Source organism: Cebus imitator, unplaced genomic scaffold (assembly GCF_001604975.1).
Source record: "Cebus imitator isolate Cc_AM_T3 unplaced genomic scaffold, Cebus_imitator-1.0 Scaffold0, whole genome shotgun sequence".
Lineage (NCBI taxonomy): Eukaryota > Metazoa > Chordata > Mammalia > Primates > Cebidae > Cebus > Cebus imitator.
In genome coordinates, this window is record NW_016107315.1 from 6,572,347 (window position 1) to 6,583,434 (window position 11,088).

General features: G+C 40.1%; 1 protein-coding gene across 1 annotated transcript in view; it reads left to right on the plus strand.

Moving 5' to 3' along the window:
* SMARCC1 (SWI/SNF related, matrix associated, actin dependent regulator of chromatin subfamily c member 1) overlaps nt 1-11,088 on the plus strand; it is a 207,675-nt gene that overhangs the window by 175,520 nt on the left and 21,067 nt on the right. The window contains exon 25 of the mRNA XM_017530009.2: nt 6,328-6,589. Within this exon, the coding sequence (XP_017385498.1) occupies nt 6,328-6,589 (262 nt within the window). The remainder of the gene's footprint in view (nt 1-6,327; nt 6,590-11,088) is intronic.

Below are 11,088 nucleotides of genomic sequence, written 5' to 3' on the forward strand. Positions count from 1 at the left end.
GTGATCCACCCGCCTCGGCCTCCCAAAGTGCTGGGATTACAGGATTGAGCCACCGCGTCCAGCCTAAAGTTTTTTAAAATGATTTAAGATCAAATTTCTTTTTAGTCTTAAGTATTTTGTAATTAAATGTACCCATATAAAAACTTTAGGGCCAGGCATGGTGGCTCACTCTTGAAATCTCAGCACTTTGAGGGGCCAAGGCAGGCAGATCACCCGAGGTCAGGAGTTCGAGACTAGCCTGGCCAATATGGTAAAACCCCATCTCTACTAAATATACAAAAATTAACTGGGTGTGGTAGGGGGTTGCCTGTAATCCTAGCTACGTGGGAGGCTAAGGCAAAAGAACCACTTGAAACCAGGAGGCAGAGGTTGCAGCATGTCAAGATTGCATTGTACTGCAGCCTGGATGACGAGTGAAACTGTTTCAAAAAAAAAAATCAAATTTGTTATAGGTATCATGAATTCAGCTATAATTAGTAGTAGCTCTTCCAGCTCTCTCATATTATAAAGTGTTGATATTAAAGGAAAGGCAGTTATGGAAGTTACAGAGTCTGTCAGGAAATTGGCATGAGAAAAGCACTCCAGTTCAGGGGAGGGTGTTGAGCTTCCAGTGGGTCTGTCACTCATTGTGTCTAGACTGAGCAGCTTTTGATGCCGGGCAGAAGCACACAACAGTCAACAAAGCAGGTTTTGGACACTAGTTGTGTTGTAGACTAGAAGTACCTGGAGAGAAGTGTAGGGCCTGGGTCCGCATAAGCCATTTACATTTGAATGTTTTTTAAAAGATGCTTTGAGGGAGGCCATTGAGAATGGATTTGTGAGCTGATTCCTGTAGGAGTTGAGTCAAGGTGGTAGGAGAAATTATAAAGGAAATTATTTAAAAATATAAAATCATAAAAAATTATGAAAAAATTATAAAGGAGAAATTGTAAAGGAAAAGCACAAACCTTGGAAAGCCGGAATGTCTTGCAAAAGCCTCGGAATAAGATTTGGCTGAAGGCAGCCAGATTCTCTTACCAGGTGCCTGCAGCTTAAGTTAAATAACAAGAGGATGTAAAGAAACTGATCTAGATAAGTTAGTTTACTTAGTCCTCAGAACCTAGCCTTTAATCATCTGTGGGACTGCTCTTTCCAAGGATTGCGACCATGTTAATTATCCACAAGTGTGTGAACTCAAAGCCTTTGTCATTAAATCTATACTGAATAAATGCCGGCAGCACCAGCTGATGAAGGCAGTGGCTGCTGACTCCTTACAGCACTCTGAGTCAAGGGCATTAGGAGGATGAAGTCAAAGAGATCGTGGTGACCAAATCACAGAAATTCTTGTAAGCCACCCAGGGGCCTTTTGCATTACTCTGAAATGTGGAATTGTCGCAGGACCTTGAGTTGAGGACTGAAGTGATCTTCTTTATGGTGAATGCTCTGACTACTGTGTTATAGAGAGTAAATTACAAGGCAGCAAGGTTGAATCAGGGAGACTTTTGGTGTGGAGGCTGTTAGGTTAATGCATGTGAAATATGGTGGCTTGGACCAGGGTGTCATGGAAGTAAAGAGAAATGGTGAAGTTCTGGATAGATTTTGAAGTAGAGATAATGGGCTATCCTAACAAGTAGAAAGTAAGTTTAGAAAGGTTTGTTATATTTTATGACAAACTAAGGAAGAAAGAATGGCCCAAAAGAATTTCATACTGTCCCAGGATAACTATATTTCACTTTGTTTTCTGTGTATTTGTAGTAATTCATCTCTGTGCTACCTGTCATACAATTGAATCTATTGTTCAACATTTGCTACTATATTAAAGGTAGTTATATTTGAGATTGGAAAGCCATACCCAGTAGCAGATTCAGTTCTGAAGCAGAAAGACATGTGGCCTCATGAAGCAAGCATACTGCAACAAAGATAAAATGACTGTCACAATAATGATGCAGACTCCCTTCTTCGATTTCTGCAAATCCAATCATGGAAGCAGCAAAATGCAATTACATTGTTTTCTTTTTCCTCAGGTATAAAAAAGAATGGATATGTCTATTTTAGATTTGGGTTTTCTTCAGTGGATTTCTCATTACTGATACCAAACATTGAAAAGGAAGGTGTGATTATTTACTTTAGTTCTGAGGCTTCAAGTCTCAGCATATTTCAGTCCTTGGCATTATGCATAGATTTTTGTGGCCCTCACTATCTTTTACTCTTTCCCACCCTCCTCCCTGCTTTATGCGAATAGAAGGCAGAAGAGCATTGTGTGAACTTCAGCTGCACTTGCAGCTGTGTATGCGTTTCGTGTCTTGGTGTTGAAAGTGCTCTGTTGTGTTAGATTTCGCTTGGATACGGCTGCTTTATACATACACAGTGAAGAGGGAGAGGAAGGCAGGGTGTTTGAAAGCAGGGGAAGTGGGGGCTCAGGATGTGTCTTCAGAGCAGGGCCATAAGCAGCCTTGTATGAAAAACTGGGTTCACTGGAGCCTTTTTTTATTATTATTAAAAAATATTTACATATATGTGTGATTTTTTTGTTTGTTTTCTTTTTTTCCCCTGAGACAGAGTCTCGCTCTGTTGCTAGGCTGGAGTGCAGTGATATGATCTTGGCTCACTGCAGTCTCCGCCTCCTGGGTTCAAGGGATTCTCCTCCCTCGGCCTCTCGAGTAGCTGGGATTACAGGTGCACGCCACCACACCCAGCACTGTAATCCCAGCACTTTGGGAGCCCAAGGCAGGCAGATCATGGTCAGGAGTTCAAGATCAGCCTAGACAATATGGTGAAACCCCTGTCTCTACTAAAAATACAAAAATAAGCTGGGCATGGTGATGGATGCCTGTAATCCCAGCTACTTGGGAGGCTGAGGGAGGAGAATTGCTTGAACCCAGGAGGGAGCCACTGCACTCTGGCCTGGGTGACAGAGCGAGACTCTGTCTCAAAAAAAGAGAAAAATTCTGCAATTCCCAGTTTCATTTCTTTGGGTGATCACTGTTAATAGTGTATATCTTTCAGAACATTTTAAATATGTATATAAATGTGTTTATACATGATCACAAAGTCATTTTTATATACTTGGATTATCGTATACATATTTTTGTGGCAACTTGTTTTTTCACCACTCATTCAGGTTATCTTATGTAACTGAACATCAAAAATAATGCCTTGGTGACCATCCTTGCACACTCATACATATAGCATTCTAAGACAGATTTCCTGATTCCTCATCACTGGGTCATTGGTTAAGTGCATTTAAAGTATGACCAGTATTGCCAGTTTTCTCTCAGATATTTCTGGTTAACATTCTTTCTGATTGTCACAAAAGTGAATGCAGTCTTCAACTTGATTTAACAAAAATAAGGTGTCTAGAACAAGAAAAGATACTTCCTTTGCAATACATGGTGGCAAGCTCTGCTGCATTGGCACCAGAGCAGAGATGGCCCTCATGAAGCCAACTGGTAGCCTGTTATTTGGGCCTTGCTTTCAACTCATAGGACCTGTTCAGCCCCACATTGAAACTTTTGGTTAAAACTGGGTTTATGTATGTGTTTAATCACTTAAACGCTTTCTAATTCTTCTAATTACTTTTTTTAAATTACCTTCTAAGTTTTAAAATGACAGGTGAAACTCAGAAAATAAAGAGGATAATACAGGCTAGCACATGATGTAGAAAAGGAAAATTGGGCAGATTTTTCTTCCCAGCTTAGCCATCTCATCCTTTTAACAGTAGATTTTTTTTTTTCTTTCCAAGGTTAATACCTTGATGTTAAGGTAAGCCCCCAAAGAAAGACTAGTTTGGTTAAAAACAGAACTGAAAGTTCAGCTAGGTAGTGCAGAGACCAGGATTTCCTTTTAGAGTCACTGCTCCCTCCACTAGCAGTTGAGCTTCTTTATAAAGCATATCTTGACCTAAATTCCATAGTTCTTACATAACGGTAGGACTACAGCCAAGCTGTTCAGACCAGTAGTCACTTGACAAAAACATAGATAAGAGTACATTTCCTGGCCACCTCTTAAGCAAATTCAGAGTCCTAAATTCCTAGAAAGAATCATTAGAAGAAAGCAAAACCACGGCTCCAGTGGCGCAATCGGTTAGCACGCGGTACTTATAAGAAGAAAGCAAAACCAAGGATCTGTAGCCAGAATAATTAGATTTCCCTCCCTACCTTTTACAGTCATTTTGCCTCTTACTTGCTAATCTGATTAGTCTTCCTACAGAACTGGACTTACAGAAGATTCTCTTGCTCTTTACATCTTACAACTCCCTTCTCATCATGCACACAGGAAACTGAACCAGGACAGGTTTTACCCTCTTCAGATCACCTTTCCTAGAAAATGAAGAGCTCCCCGCCCACACCCTGTCTTACTTGTTCCTGGTAACCCTCAACCTCTCTCAAAACATTTTGTTTTAGAAGATCTTCTCCCTAAGGAAACTCTACAAGCCAGTTAGCAAAACCCAGGACATAAGCTATACCATTTACTCTCTTTATTTGTTCTCCTCCCCACCTGCTCTTAAGTCTTCTCTTCATACTGTGTTGATGGCCTGTCTTCCCACACCCCATCTGTCCATGGAAATACCCTAGTTGCTACTCCTGATAACCACTGATGCTTCTTACTCAGTTTCACAGGGATTCTCCCCAGGCAGCCCTCTGCCAAGAGCCCAGATTTTTAGGCTAATTCTCATGCTTATTCCATCTAGTTTTTGCAAATAATAGTATGTTGTATTTATCCACAGACTGACTGCCCCCAAAAGCTAAAACATTACACCTCCCTAGCCTATTAAATGCCTCAGAATAGTGCTATGCGACAGAAATATAATGTGAGCCATATATATAACTAAAATTTTGTAGTAGCCAAATTAAAAACAGGTGACACGATGTTTTACATAATCCAGTATATGTAAAACCTACATGTATACATTGTTTGTATATGTAATCTATGTGAACAATTTTTCACATTAAGTCTTCAAATTTTACTGTGCATTTCATCCTGACAGCACATCTCATTTCATGTTAGCTACACTTCAAGTGTTCAGTCTCTGTGTATGGGTTGTGACTGCTGTATTGGACAACACAGCACTACAAAATAATTCCCAGTGACTCAGATTTTGCTCTGAAAATGATGGCATAGGGACATTATTGAAAAGAAGTGGGTTTATTAACCCTCCTTATGCTTATGGTTTTTTTTTTTTTTTTTTTTTTTTGAGACGGAGTCTCGCTCTTGTTACCCAGGCTGGAGTGCAATGGCGCGATCTCGGCTCACCGCAACCTCTGTCTCCCGGGTTCAGGCAATTCTCCTGCCTCAGCCTCCTGAGTAGCTGGGATTACAGGCACGTGCCACCATGCCCAGCTAATTTTTTGTATTTTTAGTAGAGACAGGGTTTCACCATGTTGACCAGGATGGTCTCGATCTCCTGACCTCGTGATCCACCTGCCTCGGCCTCCCAAAGTGCTGGGATTACAGGCTTGAGCCACCGCGCCCGGCATGCTTATGGTTTTTATAATACTTCCAGAGATCTGGATTTTCATTTTCCTGCATGTTCAGGTTGATTTTCTTTATCAGCCCTGAATTAAATTAATTTAGGATAGACTTCATTCTCTGAACTAAACATATAATATTGTATTTCTCTTAATTCTCATATGAGTGCCAGAAAGATTATATTGAATATTGAAATGGCTTGTAGTCTTTAAGATTTATGCAGATTTTTTTTTTTTTAGACAACTAAAATATTCTGTGAATGTGTCACCAAGTATAATTTTGGGTACTTGAAAGCTAAGATTTGCAGTGGCACTGCCAAAGTTCCACAGAGAGAAATGCATGTCTATGCGGCTAAGGCCACATCAACTCATGCAGAGTAATTTAACTCTGGTGTTACGTTCTAAAATAGACAATAACCAAAAGTATCACATCCAGAAGAGAACACATAGGAAGGTTGGGTGAACTTGAAGTATTAGCATCTGAGGAACTATTACAAGGACAAGAGAGGCTTGTTTTACCTGTGGAAGACTCAGACAGCATGGAAAGTATTTTTAAATACCTAAAGGCCTTCCAAACATAGAGGGGATTACATTTGTCCCAGTGAGCCCAAAGAGCAGTAGCCCTACTAGGGGAAGATTACAAGGAAAGACTTGGACTCAACATGGGGAAGACTTTGACCATGGTAACACATGTCCAAATGGAAATATGCTATTCAAGAAATAATGTCTTTGTTCTCACTGTAGAAGGTGCAAAAAGTGAGGTGGTGTTGTCAGTGTAATGGGATAGAGGGAATTCAGGCATCATGTAGTTATCTTTTGTGTTATCCAATCCTGAAAGCCTCTCCTGGTGTCATTTCTCTTCCACTTCATTTGCCTACAGCTAGAACAACAGAGGCAGCAGTTGCTTACTGAACGCCAAAACTTCCACATGGAACAGTTGAAGTATGCTGAATTACGAGCACGACAGCAAATGGAACAGCAGCAGCATGGCCAGAACCCTCAACAGGCACACCAGCACTCAGGAGGACCTGGCCTGGCCCCACTTGGAGCAGCAGGGCACCCTGGCATGATGCCTCATCAACAGCCCCCTCCCTACCCTCTGATGCACCACCAGATGCCACCACCTCACCCCCCCCAGCCAGGTAAGGGGAAGACCCTGCTCTTGGAAAAAGCTTGTGGTTATCACTGAGGCACAGAGCATCATAGGGACCAACCACACAGGTGATATTTTCTGATGATGACTCTTCAGAATTTTCATTGTCATCTGGAAAATTGTAGGCATGTGAGATTTAGGCTAATCACCACATAAACCCTTCCATGTTCTTTTTCTCTTGATATGATGCCTTTTCGTTGAGTAGGTCGCCTCTGAATGGACAGTAGTATCTCAGAGTTCATTCAAAATTTATTCTTGGATTTTTGATACTTTTAAAAAAATTTATAGACATTTTTAAAGATAAACACACACAACACAGTAAACTCCCATGACCTGGTTTCACCAAAACATGATCTTTCTACCATTTTTACTTTTTGTTAATGGAAATCTTCAACTATAGACAAAGTAGAGAGAATAGTATGATAATCCCCCATGTACCATTGGACAGCTTCAAAATTATCAGCATTTTTGGGTCTGTTTTTATCTTTTCCTCCTCGGTTTTGGAAATGAGATAGATTTCAAATATATCTCTAACTAGTGGGAATCTTATTCTTTAACATAACTATCATCACCATCAACCAAAAGTAACCATAATATCATTAGTTAACTGTCTTGAGTGCTTAGTTTGTTTGAATCAGTATTCAATTAAGATTCACACCTTTTTTTTTTTTTTTTTTTTTTTTTTTTTTTTTTCTTCTTTTTTTTTTATTTTTTTTTTTTTTTTTCATTTTCCTTTTTTTTGGTGCCATTTATGTATTGAAGAAACCAGGGTTTTCCACAAAGTGGCAGTGCCTGATTGTACACCAAAGATGCATAGTGTCATGTCATGTGTCCTGCTTCCTCAATCCCCAACCCCCAACACACAAACACACATTTTCCATAAACCAGAAGATTGCCCTCACTGCTCTGGATATTTTATCAGGTTCAGATAGGTTCAGATTCACTTTTTTTATTGTTGATTTTTTGTTTTTTGAGACAGTGTCTTGCCCTGTCGTTCAGGGTGGGATGCAGTGACATGATCATGGCTCACTACAGCCTCAACCTCCCAGTGTCAGTCAATCCTCCCATCTCAGCTTCCTGAGTAGCTGCAACTAGAGGCACACAGCACCACAGCTGGCTAATTTTTGCTTTGTTTTTATAAAGATAGGGTTTTGCCATGTTGCCCAGGCTGGTCTTGAACTCCTGGGCTCAAGCGATCCTCCCCCCTTGGCCTTTCAAAGTACTGAGAATATAGGCATGAGCTCTACCACACCCAGCCAAGATTCACTTAGGAGATCAGGCATTCCTGTAATGTCAGTTTTTCTTTTTGTGATATTAAGATTGATCTGTAGTTCTCGTGTTGTCAGTCGGATTCATCTACTATAAAAATCCCCATTTGATTTAATTGTTTTTGAATTGAGCTTTCAGAATTGCTTCCTAAATTAGCTATTTTAGGCCAGGCACAGTGGTTCATACCTGTAATAATCTCAGCACTTTGGGAGGCCGAGGTGGGCAGATCACCTGAGGTCAGGAGTTTGAGACCAGCCTGGCCAAAATGGCGAAACCCCCATCTCTACTGAAAATACAAAAATTAGTCAGACACGGTGGCATACACCTGCAATCCCAGGAGGCCAAGGCACAAGAATTGCTTGAACCCAGAGGGCGGAGGTTGCGGCAAGCCAAGATTGAGCCCATTGCACTCTAGCCTGGGCAACAAAATGAGACTATGTCTCCAAAAAAAAAAAGAAAAAAGCTATTTTATCAGGCATTGCAAAGTGGTGAGATTTTTAAGTTTATTATTTCTTCAGTGTTGATAGTAGTGATTCTTTCATTCAAAAAAACAAACTTTTTTTCTCTCAATTTTTTAGTTGCCCTGAAAATCAATTCTTACAGGAAAGCCTGGGTAAATCATTCATATTTTCCCTCTATTTGTTATCTGTATAATGAGTTGCTGCCCCCGCAGTCACCAAAGGTGACCAGTGAAGGTTTTTTGGTGTGTGTATATTTTTAATATTGTGAAATTATATATTTTTTAATATATTATGTGTTTCAGTCTATCATAGATACTATTTGTGTTTCTCATTTCTTCTTAAAAGAGTTTGGGTCTCGGCCTGGCATGGTGGCTCATGCCTGTAATCTCAGCACTTTGGGAGAGTGAAGTTGGTGGATCACTTGAGGTCGGGAGTTCAAGACCAGCCTGAAAAACATGGAGAAATCCTGTTTCTACTAAAAATACAAAATGTAGCCGAGTATGGTGGCACATGTCTGTAATTCCAGCTGCTTGGGAGGCTGAGGCAGGAGAATCACTTGAATGCGGGATGCAGAGGTTGCAGTGAGCCGAGATCATGCCATTGCCCTCTACCCTGGGCAACAAGATCAAAACTCCGTTTCAAAAAAAAAAAAGATTGGATCTCACTGAGTTGCCCAGGCTGGACTCAAATTCCTGTGCTCAAGCAACCTCCCACCTCAGTTTCCCAAGTAGCTGGATTACAGCATATGCCACTGCGCCTGACTTTTTTTGATGCTTAAATTGTCCCATTTGTAGCTTGTGAGAGCTGTTTCAAATTGGCGATTACTTACTAAATTTTAACCACTTTGAAAGTTGAGTTCACGGTTCCTTCAAACTTAACTGCCAACATCATTGAAACCTAAGATGTACTTTTAATCCCAGTTCACCCCCAATCCCATATTTCTTCTGTTCTTAGAGGGCAATATTTATGGGTGTGTGCTATGTATTATGTTACTCTAGTGAAAGTCGTCTTGTAAGAGTTTTAAAGTTTGCTTATCCACAGTAATTTACCAAGTGCTTAGCCAGAGTCAGAGTTTGTGCTTTTGGAAATGGGATGCAGATTCTCTGGCAAGTCATGGTGTTATCAACATACTTATTCACAATCCAGAATATGTTTTAGGCTATAGTTTTAGTATTTATTGGCTTTACTGAAAAATGGGGCTAAGTTTATTTTGGGAAGCTTTTGTTTACACACACACGATTAAATTGCAGTCATGAAATTTACTACCATCATCAGACTTGCCACTCTAAATGACATTTGTGGAGATAGCCTTAGAAGTTTGTCATGCTCAAAACAACAAGATGCTTTCTTTCTCAGTCTTCTTTTCTGTCTACTTGAGCGGATCTTAAATTCTCTGTAAGGGATCTGATTTTCTCCAGAGTTCAGCTTTCAAAAGATACAAATGCTTAATGGAGTGCAGATCACAAAGTAGTTTTTCAAAAACAGTAGTTATTTAAAATTTTAATTCCTAGGCTAGGCTTGGTGGCTCACACCTTTAATCCTAGCACTTTGGGAAGCCAAGGCTTGCGGATCGCTTGAATCCCAGGAGTTTGAGACAGCCTGGGCAATATACAGAGATGCTGTCTCTTCTCTACCAAAAAAAAAAAAAAAAGAAAAAAAGAAAAAGATTAGCCAGGTGTGGTGGCACTACATGCCTGTAGTCCTAGCTGAGGTTGGAGGGTTGCTTGAACCCAGGAGTTTGAAATTGCAGTGAACTGTGATTGTGCCACTGCACCATTACACTCCAGCCTGGGCAGCAGTAAGACCCTGTCTCTGAAAACTAAAATAAAAATAAGTAAAATTTCAGTTTCTAAAATACTGGGATAAACATTTAAGAGGAAGTTCACTGTAGTAGCTACTTAGTATTTGGTTCTGATGGTGCTAAAGCATCATATTCACATTAACTGCTCACAGAGAACATCTGAGGAGTGCTAGCATCTACATTTAGTTTGTAAAAGATGAGCAAAGATTGCATTGGAAAAAAAAAAAAAAGAAAGAAAAAGATGAGCAGAGAGGTGCATCTGCTTTCTTCCCTAAATGACATTTTGGTGATAATCGGTGATTGTGTGCCATGCCCTTCACCTACATTGTTTTGCTTACTTCTCATTACACGTTACAGTTGAAGAACTGATGTGTGGCAAGGCCATATAGCTTTGCTCCATGGGGGAGCCAGGATTCACACTGAGCTCCATCTGATTCCAAGGAGAGGTCAGTGCCACAGTGCTGCCTCCCGTGACAGAAGACTAAGAGGGGATTTACAGCAGATTCAGATACAACTATTCTCATGAAGCAGTGCCAGCAAAGTAGAGTTCATAAAAATAGTCTTTGAAAGAGAAATAGGTAATTTTAATCTTTTACTCTCTCACAAAAATAGGCTTTTCTAAAGTGAATTTGTAAAGGAAAGAATTATTGAGTGCAGTGCATGATGAGAGGGTTTTTTTTTATTTTTAGTCTGTGACAAGATAGTCTCATGATTTTTTATTGAAATGCAATGTACATTTTGGATAATGCACAAATCATAAATATTTAGCTGTATTTTTTTTTTTTTTTACTTCCTCTATACTTGCAGAATTGATGAGTTTTAACAAAGGGAATATTCCTGTGTAACAACACACAGAGGCTCTCATTATGCTCAGTCACCTCCCCTTCCGAGGATACAACTGTCCTGACTTCTAACACCATAGACCTAGTTGGTCTGGTTGAATGTTATCTAAATGTA